Source organism: Protopterus annectens, chromosome 3.part1, assembly GCF_019279795.1.
Source record: "Protopterus annectens isolate FY-2018-M chromosome 3.part1, PAN1.0, whole genome shotgun sequence".
NCBI classification, from domain to species: Eukaryota; Metazoa; Chordata; order Ceratodontiformes; family Protopteridae; genus Protopterus; species Protopterus annectens.
The window spans coordinates 1,307,921,628-1,307,938,280 of NC_056732.1; the positions used below are offsets into that span (position 1 = coordinate 1,307,921,628).

A 16,653-nucleotide genomic window follows, 5' to 3' on the forward strand; every position below is an offset into this window, starting at 1 on the left:
CCTGCCCAAAACTTCTGAGGGTTATTTTGATTTACTGTCTGTAAATTACAGTAGTATTGTTTTTTGTCTTGTAAAATTGATTTTTTGGTTTCGTTCCTGGATTGCCTGTATTTAATGTGATCTTGAGGGTCTTTAAAATGCCATAAAGCCCATGCTTTGTTTCTAAGGGTAATTTTGAGTTTAGACTCTAAAGAAAGCCATGGTGCAGTTTTTGCCTTGGTTCTCTTTGAACGAACAGGTGCATGCAAATCAAGGATCTCAAGGAATTTGTTGTTAAAGTATGCTACTGCTTCCTCTAAGGGGAGGTGTTTTAGAATAGACCAATTACATGAGTTTAGTTCTTGTTGGAATTTGGCAGGGTCAAAGTTTTTATTGTTTCTAACCTTTCTGAGTAAGGGTTGTTGGGAATTAATGGTTTTGTGCTTAATTACATATGTGAGAAGGTGATCGCTTAGGCCATTAAGGAGGGTACCAGAGGTGTACAGTTGGGGTGACTGTTTATGAGTACCCAGTCAAGTATACTTTCTTTTTGGTTGGGTTTACCTATCCTGGTAGGGGTGGATATGATTTGTGTAAATGCATGCAGGTTAATATGGGTGGTTGGGGATTCAAAGAACAGGTGCCCCAGTCTATGTTAAAGTCTCCAAGTAGTAGGGTTTCTTGGGGGTAGTGACATGATAACCAGTGCAGGATATCTTCAAATGTAGATATATTGTTACCTGGGGGAATGTACATACAGATGATATTAATGCATTTATTTTTATTAAGTTGCAATTTGGTGGCAAGAATCTCAGAGTTATTAATCTGAGGAGGTTGTATTACATCTATGGTGACATTCAACTCAGATTTATAGAGTACAGCTACCCCCCCTTCCTCGAAGCACGATCCAGCCTGTGTATGTTGTACCCAGGTGGTAACACATTATTGTCTTTAGTGTTAGGTTTTAACCAGGTTTCAGATAAACAGAGAATCTCAGGGGAGTGGACATCCAGAAGTGCATGCAATTTGCAATGCAATTTATCAAATTCATGATCACAAACATGGATTAGATTAACATATTTTACTACCTCCTCACTACTCATTCACTTTCCCCTGTAAAGGGGTAGACTTCATTTCTGTTTTTATACTTTTTAGTTGTATATTTTTTCAACTTGACAGTCAAGAGGAGAAGTTAAACACTTGCACCACACCACACTCATCGCATAGTTCCACTAAACCTACACCACCAACATCCACACATAGAAACACAAAAACATTTGCAGAGGCTCTTAATAATAATCTGCTCAAGCAACAGAGACCTCCAAAGCAGATGCAAGCAACCTCCACCCTCAACACAACCCAAATGACACATAGCCCACAGACTCAGTGTGCCACTCAATCACAGCCCATAAGGCAAACAATGTACCCAACACACTAGTCATAAGTGACTCTATAGTCAGGCACACTGGTGTCCCATTCACCAGGCTAAACAAGGAGAAGGTTACTGTCAGCTGCCTTTCGGGTGCCAGGATCCATCACATAACCCACACACTCAGATCACTCCACAGCAAGTACAAATATGACTCTGTCATTGTCCATGTTGGAGTGAACAACCAGAGATGTACCTCCCTGGACTACATGAAAAATTACATGGAAAAGCTCTCTTATCTTGTAGCCCAGGCAGGTATGACCCTAACACTAAGTAGCATCCTGCCATCACCCAGAATGATACTGCAGTACAAGGACACAATGATTAACTTCAACAATTGGCTAAGCTTCTTTCTAAGGGGATCCAGTATCTGTCTGCCTGAGATGACATGGTTGATAGACCCCGATGCTTTCCAGAGATGGCCTGCACCTGCCACCCCTGGGATTCTGGATACTGGCTAAGGCTCTTGCCGCCCGTATAGTGCCTTTTTCAGGCAAGGTTCAAATGACAAATTCACCACTATAACAGGAACAGGCAAGCAAAAACTGAGGGTAATGCTACTCAATGCTAGACGTCTAAATCTCAAAATACACTCACTCGAGGCACTCCTTAAAAGGGAGAACATTGATATCAGTGCAGTGACTGAGACCTGGTTCAAGGCTCCAGAGAGCACCCCTGCATTATCAGGCTATAACTCATACCACACTTTTCGGCCATCTAACCTACACCGGAACAACAAAGGTGGAGGTGTGTCCATATTCATTAAGGATATTCACACCTCCAGGCTAGTTGTTCAGCATAATGCATCCAAGGTTAACCAAGTGCAACTAACTCTGGGCAAAACTACAATCCAAATTATAGCTTGTTACAGATCCCCCACCATGCCCCAGGATTCCCTCCCCTCTTTTCTTGATATACTGGAAAATATTAGGGATCAACCAAACACCCTAATAATGGGTGATTTCAACTACCCCGCCATTAACTGGGAAAAACTATTTATGTACCAACTCCTTTGTGCAACGCTTTCTGTAATTCATAAATTCCAATGCCCTGGATCAACTTATCCACACCGCCACCAGGGGCAACAATATCCTAGACCTAGTCATTACCAACATGAGTGACCGGTGTTCCACATCTGAAGTGAACTCCTCGTTGGTCAGATCCGACCATAAGCTAATCACCCTAGATATCCACATCCCTCCCCCACCCCCCATTAAGGAAACCATGGTAAAAAAAAAATTCTCCAAAGCCAACTTCATGCTTTTTAAGACAGAAGTGGCGAACTTCATGACACCCATGCAGATGGACAATACAGTTATGACTGCTGAATTCTACACAAATGCACTCTATAAGCACTTACTCGAGTGCATGGATCATACTATCCCAAACAGAACCAAGATGCTATTCTCCTAAGAAGGAAGACAATTTGGTGGTCCCCTGCCATAAACAAACTCTACAAAAGAAGGAAGAAACTGTTGCAAAAGAGAGTAAAATCCCATGAGTGGAGGAGCTCCCTGGTCAGCCTCAGTAAGAAGATGAGATCCCTTATAAGATCCTCCAAAGCTAGCTGCAAAAACAAAATCACAGCTGATTCTAAGGACAACCACAAAGCATTCTATAGCTATGTCAAGAATCTCAATGGCAACACCCAGATCTGCTCTGAGTTACAGCACAATGGCACGAAAATTACAGAACAAACTATTTCCAACATCCTGGCCGATAGGTTCAGTGCTAACCTTACCCCCCTCTCACCACCTAAAAGGCCCATATCTATACAGGAAGAATGCAGTGTCCTTCTAATCACAACTATACAGGTAAAAGCTGCACTCTCTGAATGCAAAAACACAGCACTCATGGGATCGGACAACATCCCAGGCTGCATTTTACATGAACTTCAGAATGAACTGGCTCCCCTCCTAAGCACCATGTTCAATCATAGCTTCACATCAAGCTTTGTGCCCACTGAATGGCGCACAGTGACAGTTATCCCACTCTACAAAAGGGGGAGCCACCACTGATCCCGGGAACTATCATTCTATTAGCCTGACGAGCCTGGTCTGCAAGGCCATGGAATGTATCATCATGGAACTCATAAACAAAGACACTGGTAACCTCCAAACTCTGGACCCCACCCAGTTCGGGTTTATGAAAGGTAGATCATACCTCCTGAACCTGATTGATTTTTCTGAGGCAGTCACCAAAGCCATAGACGAGGGTAAGGTGGTTCACACAGCCTATCTTGACCTCACCAAGGCTTTTGACACCATCACCCATTCTGAAATTATAGCTACACTAACCAAACTAGGCATAAATCCCTACATCACAAGATGGGTTGCCAACTGGCTCACTGACAGAACTAACACTGTAAAAGTTGCAGACTCCAAATCTGACTTCAAACCAGTGACAAGTGGAGTACCACAGGGTTCAGTCCTGGGACCTCTCCTGTTTGGTATTTACTTCTCTGAAGTACAGGCTAACACATAAGGCCTCTTTCTAATGAAGTCTGCAGATGACTGCAAACTAGGAGCCATAGTCATGTCCCCAAGTGATGTGGACATCCTACAGAAGGGCCTCACTGAGACAGATGCCTGGTGTCAGAGCCATGGCCTCAAGCTCAATGCCAAAAAGTGCATTGCCATCCCCTTTGGTAAAAACTCAGTACCCATCAACTACCACATAGGTGGCAGTCTACTTAAAGCTGAATGTGTGATAAGAGACTTTGGGACCCAGGTGCACAGTAGTCACTCCTTTGATAATCACATCGCCCCAGTAATCAGGAAATCCTTCTATGTGGCACACCTCATCACAAAAGGGTTCTCGTCCAGGAAAAAAGTGGTCATTGTTCCCCTCTACTCGACACTCATTAGACCCATTATAGAGTACAATTCCACTTTTGGAATGTACCTCACAAGACATCTGCAGCAGCTGGAAAGGCCACAGAAGTACCTCACAAAGAGGATTACTGGCCTGAAACAGATGCCCTACACTGACCGCCTCAAAAAACTCCAGCTTTACTCAGTAGCATATCACCTACTCTGAGGTGATCTCTGCCTAACATATAAAGCTATGTCAAACCCAGAGTTGTTGGACATGCTACACCTAAAGAAATCCCAATCCATCAAGGCTGCATACTCTAGGAACCTAATCCTTGTCACCACGATAAACAGGACATGCTGGAGGAATAGATTCCAGTCCCAGAGACTTCGCATATTCTGGAACAAGCTACCCATCTATGTCAAGCAAAGTTCCTCATTAGCACTCTTCAAGAAAAATGTTGATGAGTGGATGGGAAATAGGAAATACAACCCAGGGATCACTTCTGTGGCTCTGTTCAACAGGAGCACAGGAAAATAACTTTCTTGGGTAGCGTAAGCCAGGGAACCTTGTTGGCTAGGCTTACTTAGGCCCTTGGGTCAATAGCCTAGTTTTCGAACCACATCAAAAAAAGACAAGGAAATCCACTGACAGGACATACAGTTCTTTATTACTTCTATTCTGGTACCTTGGCTTCTCGCCTTCTGTTGGAACATTTTCAAATTCCAAATATGTCCCTTTATATACCAATCCTAACCAACAATGAATCAATTAAACTTTTCCAATTACATTAATGACATCCTTAAGTGAATACTTCGCCACAAAGCCAGTTTTTTTAAAAATGCAAACACACAAAAAAAAAACTGCCTTTGTGGTGAAGTATTCACTTAAGGATGTCATTAATGTAATTGGGAAAGTTTAATTGATTCATTGTTGGTTAGGATTGGTATATAAAGGGACATATTTGGAATATGAAAATGTCCCAACAGAAGGCGAGAAGCCGAGGCACCAGAATGGACGTAATAAAGAACTGTATGTCCTGTCAGTGGATTTCCTTGTCTTTTTTTGATTTGGTACGAAAAGTTGGCTATTTTATGTTTTTGTGAAGCCGATAGCCTAGTACCCACCTATGAACCTATGAACTCACTTGGTGAGTCAAAAAAGGATGCTATGTTGAGTAGTAGGTAAACCTGCATTGTGGCAAAAGCTCAGATTTTAAAAGCAAACACTTTCAACAGTGTTGCTTACATATTCCTTACTTGTATGTGTGTGTGTTTTTTTCCAGAATCTCAGGAATCATTTTTTCTCATGTTTGTTTATTTTTTTATATTTTCATTTGTTATGCGTCTTGGTGTCTCTGATGTCAAAATTAGAAGCATTGCTTTGCAGTAATTTCAGTTGACAGAATGCTGGAAATTGATAATATTGAGATGGCAGTATAAATATGGTAAGACAAGTATGGTACCAGAAATGTTAAACTAACTATAAAAAGCATGCACCTGTGCAATCACCTCACCCTGCTTCTTTTTTTAGTGTAATTGTTTTAACAGGATGCATGTTGATAGTTCATGAACATAACTGGCATCCTCTGAAAAGAGGGAATTTAAGTGAAAGTAGGAGGAAAAAACACACACACACACACACGCACACACACACACACACGCACACACACACACACACACACACACACACACACACACACACACATATATATGTGATGTATCTTGGAGGATTCCCTTTTCTTCAAGGTATAGCAAGTTAGCATATGTAAATATGAAGAAGTATACTGAGCTATCAGGGGTGCAGGCATGCTTGCCCTCTTGCAAAAACACTAAAGGTGCCACAGCAGCTTTCATTATTCTGTTTATTTATTTATTTTGTTAGAATTGTGTATACATTTTCAGTGCTAGGACATGAGTAGTGAGTCTCAAACTTCTGACATGGTCATTTTAATAGAACTGAATATTTCTTGCCTTCCTATTTGAATATATCTTCAGTTCTACTTCCAGTCCCTTAAGCACAATTCAGTAAAGAATCTCTTGTCATTGTGTATGTCTCTTTTATTCATTTGTACAGAAGATTGGCTTATATTGTTTATATTACATTTCTTTGACAAAACACAGAAAGAGTAAACAGAATAAGAACAGTGAAACTTACGTGTGACTGTGCAAAAATGGGAATGTTATCATTTACATCAATGACAGTAATTTGTACAAAGCAATGGGTTTTCAGTGCTAAAAGAAATAGACAAGAAAAGCAGGTTACAATGAATACAGACTTTTTGGATTATTAGCAAGAAAACAGCTTTCCACAAACTCAGAAGAACCAGTAAACCACACAATGTCGGAAAGATATGCAATCAAAAATAACGTGTAGCTTCATGCACATTCTGTGATCAGTAGTATAACATGTGACCCTTACCCGTACTGCACAACATTAAGATTTACGTTTAATTAATACATGATTAAATTAATAAAATATTTAACTAAAGAAGTTCATGCCAAATAATCAAACATATTTTACATGCCTAAGCTAGGCTTGTTATATGTTTCACTGCAAATTTATTTACTTATTTGTTAAGTGAATAAATGGGCTATTATACAGGTCCCTTTCAGTCATTGTTTTGTTCCAGTAGTATAAATCAAAACAACAAAGTAAATAATTTCAATATAATAATAAAACATTAGACAACACTGAATGGATACCATAATTTCGGGTCTATATCACATCGTCGAACTTCAATACGTTCGAACGATGTAATATCGAACCCAAAAGTCCGAAACCTGGAAATAGTGAAGCCACGGCACATTGATTTTTTTCCCAGGGAAAAAAATTGGTGGGCCGTTTTCAGGGCTTTGCTATTTCCTTCACTGTGGTGCGATCTTAGAGTTGCCCCTGGATTCTCTATGCCCTGCACAGCATGCATGATTAGTGCAGGAGCTCTAACAGGCAATATGTCTGCCGTGCGACCCAGGAGCAGCCTGCAGGGGAGTGCATGAGAGCTCCTGCACTAATCATTTATGGACTAAGCCCTGGTATGCAAATCACCTCATTTGCAGGAGAAATTCATGCAAATGAGGTGATTTTGCAATCCAGAAAGCTTGGAATAGTCCGTGCAAGACTAGTACTATCTGCAGAAATGTACTTGGTTAGTAACCGAGTACATTTCTGCAAAATCCGAAATGGAGCTATGACAGCTCCAAATAAAGGCTGCATATCATTGAGGAAGCATGCCAATGTCAAGTATAAGGCCATTGGCATTGTAAACAATAAAAAAAAAAAAAACAACTTTTATTTTTTTCGCCGATCTCGGCTGTTTAAGCATAGGGCAGCGGCACGCAAACGGGATCGGGGGAAAATAATAAAATAAACGTAAAATAAGCATTCTAACAAAAAAAAGAGTTCTGCCATGCAAGCCAATGGCAGGCAGAAGACAACCTGGCCAGTGAGTAATGGTTGCTAAGAGGGGAGGCTCAGTGTGAGACATGTAACTATGCATTAGCAGGCAATCCTATGCAAATGAGGGGAAGGACAGTGAATCCCAGTTTTCCCCAGCATGTAAGGCAGGTCCCAACAGTGTAGGAGTATGAATAGCTGGGTGCAAGACTAGGATATAGGTGACATCATGGGGGTGTGTGTCAGGCATACTGTAAGCGGACTGGAGCCCTGTGGCTCGGGGTTGCTCCTAGCGTAGCACAGCTAAACTAGGGGGTGTGTCTAAACCTGCCTAGCACGCTTTACAAAGCCTAAGTGGGTGTGCATGCCGCGCACCGGCTTTTAAAGAAAAAAAAAAGTAAACCAGAAAATAGCAGCTCTGTGCACAGGCAGCAGACCAGCCCAGCCCAGCCCAGAACACTACTATAAACTATGCAAACACCTTTCCCCCTTGTTTTTCACAAAAACTCCGTACCACTGGTGTATACAAATGGCATAATTTTACAAAACGAAAGGAAGACAAAAACTGTTAGGGGCTACTTTTGCTATCATAAACTAGCATGTGCTAGAGGCTGAGGGTGGTGAGGATTTAAATGCTGCTGACTAACCCACAGTGAGGAGACGGAGAAGAGTGTACAGATCCAGGGTAACCTACCAAGGGCTACATGAGCTGGAGATAGTGGAGCGCTATAGGGTGGACAGAGACCTCATACAGCAAATTGTTGAGCTGTGCCGGCCATGCCTCACACACAGAGCTAACAGAGGGGGCCCCATCCCAGTGGATACCAAGGTATGTATAGTCCTAAGAATACTAGCTACATGTACCTTCCAAAGGCTAACTGGGGATATGATGGGATTTCAAAGGCATCAGCATCTAGGGTACTCTACCAGTTCCTGGATGCCATGTCAGCACATGTCGGTGAGCACATATATATCCCCAACACCTGTGAGGCGTTGGCCAGCAATATGTGTCTCTTCCACCAAATAGCAGAATACCCTCAGGTAGTGGGTGCAATAGACTGCACACACATATGCATCAAAGCACCACCCAGTAACCCAGTAGGGTCTACATCAACTGCAAGGGCTTCCCCTCCATCAACTGCCAGGTCATGTGCGATGCCCACTGCTCAATAATGAATGTGTGTGCTGGCTGCCCTGGAAGCTATCACGATTCCCACATCTAACATCTGATGCAGCTGTACTAGAGATTTGCCAGTGGGGACATCCCACATGGTCACCTAGTGGGGGATGCTGGATACGCACTGGAGCCATGGCTGATGACACCCATCAGAAATGCACACACACCCAAACAATAACTCCATAATGAGGCACACGCACAAACAAGAATCATAATAGAGCATGTGTTTGGGATGCTCAAGTCACAGTTCCAGTGCCTGGACACATCTGGTGGAGCCTTGCAGTACTCACCAACTACATGTACCCAAATTGTCCTTGTATGTGCCATGCTACACAATATGATCCTGCGGAAACAGCTGCAGCAGGAACAGCATGGGGCAGGACCACACAACCCCCCAACATTGCCAAGGCCTGCACAGGCACAGAGTAACTCGGAGGAGGAACAATCTGAGCCTGCCCCAGTAGGCAGAAGGAGATGTTCCCAGTATGCCCTGGCTTTGGCAAAGAGGCAACGCATAGCACATGCACTGACACAGTAGGGACCCAGGGAATGACACCTCTTTCTGACTCGCACATACAGTAAAAGGGATGCCAAACATGGCACTACCTATGCTCAACCATGTATAGGGAGTGTACTATGTGCATCTGACATAGGCAGCTCTGCAGCACCACCCTCAATACTGGGACATCCACAAGGTAAGTGACTCACACATGCCATTCGGGGGGGGGTCACATACCCAACAACTGTCACAGCCAGCAGGACAGGTCTAGACAAACACAAACAAATGCTGTACTATGGCCTCTGAACGAGGCCTATGGGTAACCACCCCCCACCCAGTCTACACAGACAGACTAGAGCAGGCCAGGCAGTTGGATGTCAGTTGTGAAGGCTAGGAAGTCAGAAACTAATATGTAGATAATTAAAAGCTAAGATCTGTAGTACACTGGTATGCCTCTAGCCAGCACGATAGGTAAGACTACAGACTGAAATGGAGTACCCAACATACCAGTACAGTGCTAGCAAATGTGTACAAGTGTTGGGTGTGGCCCCCCATCCTACATAGAGTTATAATAACAGTCAGGTGTGCTCCCCCCACTCCTGTGCAGAAACGAAGAAACAGTCAGGTGTACCCCCCGCTATGCAGAAATGTAGCAACAGTCAATGTCAGCTGACCAATGGATACCCTGCAGACACATCATGCTACCTGTCGGTGTACAACACAAAGGTCAGCACCACAGTACAAACTACCTAGACTTGGTCTACACATGCAATACAGACGGCCATACTGGGCATGCTTATACACTTAGAGAAATGAAGGCAATGTCAGTCAACAACATACTGAAAGGTCATACTGGGCATGCTCACACACACATGAAGGCCATGTCTGCAAACACCGGTGGACCAGGCATATCTGGCAGTCACAGTTCTTAGTGCAGACACATGTCAGTATGCACCACTCCTGCCTTGCACACACAGTGGATAGGAATACAGACATATATGTAAGGACAACACACTATAATAAGCCAAAGGCAGACGGACATAGATGTGTGGAAGAGGGTGACCATGACAAGGAGCCATCCAGCCCTGTCCCTCCCAGCACATAGCCAAAGGGCCCCAAACACATGAGGTGCAGATGTCACCCACTGCAGATAATAGCCAGCAGTATCTGTCAGCATTACAGACTATGATGTGCACTTACCAGCTGTGCAACATGACTGTACAAGGAAGTAATCATGTAGTAGCTGTTTACACGTACCTGTGACATATGACCCGTGTGTGCCTGCATGTGGCGTGCCAACCCCTAGATGAATGGGTTCTTGCCCATGCACACACCGCCCTCCCATAGCCCTGCTATGACAAGCCTGCTGAGGTTATCCAATGTGAAATACACCATTGGGAGAGCTGTAGCCCAGTAATCTATGTGGTGTGTCCCATAACTGTGTACTGCTGTAGTGTGATAAACTAGTTAGGTAAGAGTTCTAACCCCAGACTTGGTAACTGTGTGAGTGTGTGTGCGTTTGTATGCATGTCTGACTGTGTAAAGAGCAATGCTTTTTAGGCTACTCACACTCCTTACAATTCATATACTCAGCTTTGGCAAGGCTGCTGATGTCACCCACCTATAAATACACCTCCAGGAGCATTGTAGCCCAGTAATCTCTGTAGTGCGTCCTGTAACTGTGTACTGTTGTAGTGTGATAAAGTAGTTACGTAGGTGTTCTAACCTCAAACTTAGCAACTGTGTGCATTTGTGTGTGTATCTGTCTGTTTCTGAGTGAGTAAAGAACAATGTTTTTGGGATACTCACACTCCTTATAATTCATATACTCAACTTTGGCAAGGCTGCTGATGTCACCCACCTAGAAATACACCTCTGGGAAGATTGTAGCCCAGTAATCTCCGTAGCACATCCTGTAACTGCGTACTACTATACTGTGATAAAGCTATTAGGAAGGTGTTCTCACCCCAGACATGACAATTGCGTGTGTGTGTGTCTCTTACTGTGTAGAGAACAATGCTTTTTTGGGTACTCACACTCCTTAGAATTCATATACTCAGCTTTTCCAAGGCTGCTGATGTCACATACCTAGAAATACACCTCTGGGAAGGTTGTAGCCCAGTAATCTCTGTAGCGTGTCCGCGTACTGCTGGAGTGTGGCAGTTCTGGATGTTTTGTGTGTGTTCCAATGTCTGTGTACGGAACAATGCATTATAGGCTAGTTACATGCAGTATATTCCAAATGCCCTACTTTGTTAATCCTGCTGATGTCATCCATTGTGAAATACACCTTTGGGGAAAGACTTCACTAGTAACCCCTGTGGTGCGTCATATAACAGCACCATGCTGTAGTGTGATATAGACCTTGGTTAGGGATTCTATACCCACACATGTCAGTTGTGGATGTTTTGTGTGTGTCTCACTGTCTGTGTAGGGAACAACTCATTTTAGACTACTCACTCGCAGTACATTTGAAATGCCCTACTTTGGTAATCCTGCTGATGTCATCCATTGTGAAATACACCTTTGGGGAAGGTGCTCTCTAGTAATCCCCATTGTGTGTCCTATAACAGCTCCATGCTCTAGTGTGATATAGATCTCGGTCAAGGGTTTTATACCCACATATGTCGTCTGTGGATGTTTTGTGTGTGTCATGCATCTTAGGCTACTCACTAACAGTACATTTGAAATGCCCTACTTTGGTAATCCTGCTGATGTCATCCATTGTGAAATACACCTTTGGGGAAGGAGTACTCTAGTAATGTCTGTGGCACATAGTGCTGTAGTGTAATAAGCTAGTTAGGTATGGGTTCTACTCTAAGACATGGCAGGTGTGTGTGTGTTTGTAACTTGTATCCTGTGTAGAGGTGGTTGTGAGTGCGTGACACCAGTGGCCAATGCGGAGTAGGTTTTGTATATTTATTATATGGTGGCCCTACTATATATCACAATGTTAACCATACTGGGATAACAGATGTAAAATAGCTGAGTCATACCCATACATGTGACATCAAGGCCAGGAAATCATAGTTAGCAACCCCAGCATTACCCAGATCACATACTCTACCCATGTCTCATACACACACGATAGTGACTATGGAATGATAGCAGTGGGCTAGAGAGGGCATGTCACCCTGCTCATCTTTCCAATATGCACGTACATGCAGACAGTGCACCTCCTACATGTTCCCCAACTGACACCTGCACCACCTGTGGTGCCTTCACATGTGACCCACACCTTCACATGTGACCCACAATGGACATAGCATGCCTGACAACATGCCCCATATGGACAAATGCCACTGACACCAGGTGAATGCTGTTAGCATGCTATCAATGTAGGTGCAGGGTATACCTGCTGCCCATTACCAGTTCCTGCCACAGGTGGGCAAGATTGGCACATCTGATGATAGTGTTCAAAACATGGGCCAGACATCACAGGTACAGTTCTACATGTCACTGTACATGCATGTGGGAGGTGTGCACATCCCAGGCACCATCCGTGTCATGGACTAAGGAACACATACATGGCAGGAGATGCACAGCATTGGCCACATGCAATAGTCACCCAGGTGACTGGATGGGGGATACAATATCCACTTGTGTGGGCAAATGCACAAACTACAGACCTGAGCCACAATGCAGACCATTGTCATGTGGCTTGATGCCAAGGTATACCCATCAACTACCCTTGTATAGCCTGCTGGCACAGTTGCCCACCACACACCCGTGCAGACATGCACCTGTGCATGTCAGTACTGGCACTCAGTGTGTTTGTGTGTGTGTTGTATGGTGCATATGGCCACATCCACACTCACTACAACCCCATGGGCATACTGAAGCATGTTATCTAATGTCTGACACCTCCTCATAATCTTTGCCCTTACAACCTCCATATGACCCATGTGGTGCATGTGATACCTGCACAGTGATGTGTTGTGGCAATCCCACTACTGATGAGTTGTGCTCCTGGCCCTGCCAAGTGTGTCAATGTGAGTGTGCCCCTGTGAGACTGTAGCTGTGTTGACACTGGCACCCATTCATGCAGACAGGCACATGTATATCACCTACCTTATATGTACCGTATCCCTGTTGCAGATGTCACTCACCATCACATATATGTTCTGAGTGCTCCACAACAGATAACCCATGTGATGCATCCAATAACTGCATCCAACTGTGATAACACTACATAGTTGTTGGGGGGTTGATACCCTATGCTGATAGGTGTGTGACACAAACATGCTACAGTTTTACTCTCCCACCCCTCCCTGACAGGTATTTGCCTCTGCCTCTCCCACCCCCTCTCTGGTGGATGTGGAGACCCACACCTGCTTTGCTTAGGCAGCAGCATGTATATTTTAAGTGATGCTCATGATCAGCTGATGGCCTCTGCACAAATTGCAGCCCTCCCCTAGCTGATTGCATGTGGAACAGCTGTGGTAACATTCCCATAGCCAATTGCAACGAAACACACTCCAATATCTAGGAACATCATGGTGGTGTTGGCCCTTTTCATTCACTGTGAGCAGGAACTAGATCTGTTGTTTGGCAAACAGCATCTCAGATGGATTGCGGATTTACACTGTGGAAAGAGGGCAACAAATAGGAGGGGGATGTGCCTGACCTGACTATAGACTGTAAGTGCTATTATACTGCATTTGGAGTAATGTTGGTTTGACAGTGTTTGTCTGGATATGGTTGTTGTACATGTTGCAATACTTGCCATGTCAGTTCCATGCTTATGAAGAATCCCCATCGGCAGGTCATCTGCAGACTGGCCAGTGTTGTGCCTTTGGTTTCATGTGTTAGCCATGGAGAATCTATCTGTGAACTGCAGAAGGTAGTGTTAGGATTGCAGTCTGTAGATGATGAAGGCCGTGACAGTTACTGACTTCATATTCCTCATAGGACATATGTTGCAAAAAACCTTGTTACAGCAGTAAATGTATGAGGGTATCACAGCAATATGTCAATATTGGCCCTGTGTATGTGCTTCCAGCCACACCTCTGTCAAACTTTGCACATATGTTGTGAATGAAGTGGTGCATGTGTGCCATACACTATAATTAGTGTCATCATATCTGATGACAAGCCAGTGATATATCAGACTGCTGCACATGTTATGTACAGCAGGGGTTATATTTCATGACATAACCTGGGCATTCTGTGGATGATTGTACAGTACTGAGGTCTGTATACGTATGGTGGATGTCGGCAGTGTGTGTATTGTTAATATGTACTTTAGCCTGTGTACAGATTGCGGTAGATGTCATTGTTCTAGCTCCCCTCCTATCTGATGTTACATGCTGCCCACTGCATGGTACCATACCGGCGTACATGTTCATATGGCCATACTCACACATGTCCCATACCACAGACAGCCATCAGACCAAACTGTGTATTAGCCCAGTATATGTAGGGTCATTCTGTGAGTGGCACATATGAGGATGGTGTAGGACAGACAGTCCATATACTAGAATATTATGCTAGCTTCCCATATGAGGCTGTGGCTGTGTTCACATTGGTTGTGGTTATGCACTTTCACACAGGTGTATCTTACCCTGTACTGCGACATGCCTGTGGAGCCTGCTATAGATGCAGGTACATGTACATTCCCCCATAGGGGATGTAGGCCATTGTTGAGCCAGTCCACCTGTAGCCTGTACAGTGCATTGTTACATGCCTAGCAGCTTAGTGTACTTACCCAGTCGAGATGTCATGTGGAGATACTTGCCAGATGTACTGCTGCAGTGCCTCCCTTAAAAGTCATGTATGTCAGACAGAGCAGTGGGATGCTGTACAGATGTATGTCAACATCTAGTGAGTAGTATGTGGCCATGGCACCCCTGTACCAGCAGTCATTATGTGTCAGGCCAGACAGGAGTGTGTGAATGCATAACCCCTGGTGGCAAATGTATACCAGTCGTTATGTGTTATACCCATCTACATGGCTGTCTACATCCATATTGGCAGGCATGTTACATATGTTGTGCACTAAGGGTTTATGTGTATACCTCTGGACCGTACAGGGTGTGTCAGAATTTCCACATATATTGGCCAGTATCTCTGCTGCAGTCCACAGGGCCATTACATGCTAGCAGTGGTATATTACAATGATTTCCTTAGGATGGCTGTCAGTAGCCAATGGCACACATGTTAGAAGCAGATGTGACCTTCTACACACACCATGTTTGTGAAGACAATCCCAATGACAGTAGCAATTGACTAGTAATATACCTTCTATACATACCGGACATCCCCTTGCACTACGACTTTGGGACTATAGAGGCAGGGGTAGGGCTACACTCCATGTCCAGGACATATAGTGGAAATATATGTACATATACTTATCCAGATAGACATATATATGATTACACATGTGTAGTACTTCCAATTACCACTGTCATGGCAACCACCCACTATAAATCCCTATGTCATGTAGGAGTGGTCCCTTTACATTTCCTGTGTGATGGACATCCTACCTGTGTGTGGGAATCAGTGTTACAGACAGTAGGTAGCACTACCACTTACAGGAGAGCCTGCACACTCAGGGCAGCTACATATCCATAGGAGGTTCAAGAACTACAGACAGAGTGTGAGTAGAGTTGTGTTATGCTTTGTATAGCACTGGTGTTACACGGTATGTGTGTACAAACAACTATACCTCTGGAATGCAGTCTGTCTGCATAGCTCTCAACTGTGGGCCTATCCTCTTGGTGGCCAGAGGTGTGCCTACCATGTGTTGTCTGTCCACCACACAGGTCCTGTGTCAGATATGTCACTGGCAGTGTGTGTTGAGTGCTATCAGTACATGGCTACATCCATTTCTGTTTCTGACCTACTCTGACTAAGGGTATGTTGCAGACTATCCTGTAACACCAGCAACTTGCTTAGTGTATGGCAACAGTTCTCCACATGTGTGCCTGTGTCCCAGCTTCTGTTCTCCACCTGCATATCAGGCTTTGCACATATGACATGCTGTCAGCGGTTGTTCCATAGTGGGCTGTGAGTATATCACACTGCCATTGCTGCCAGCAGTTCACTTCTGCTGTATCCCCCACACATACGGTGGGGCTGGGCCCATATATGTGTGGGTGTATACAATACATGTGTGCTCTTATGCACTCCAGAGGTTAGTGTATTTAACAGTGGTATACGGCCCTGTATTAATGAGTCATGGAGGGGCACCATAAATGACCTAGGCTGTTAAAATATGTGGGGATATCAGGGGTGAGTTGCCTTAAAGTATCTGAATGTATAGTACTGTATACTTCACCTATATTTGCATTACTTACATATCCTGTGTTAATGCAAGCCTACCGACTCCTGCTATACAGACTGTTCTGTTTGTCAGTG

General features: G+C 44.0%; 1 protein-coding gene across 1 annotated transcript in view; it reads right to left on the reverse strand.

The window, feature by feature from the left end:
- CDH17 (cadherin 17) overlaps positions 1–16,653 on the reverse strand; it is a 776,088-nt gene that overhangs the window by 223,005 nt on the left and 536,430 nt on the right. The window contains exon 12 of the mRNA XM_044067353.1: positions 6,380–6,456. Within this exon, the coding sequence (XP_043923288.1) occupies positions 6,380–6,456 (77 nt within the window). The remainder of the gene's footprint in view (positions 1–6,379; positions 6,457–16,653) is intronic.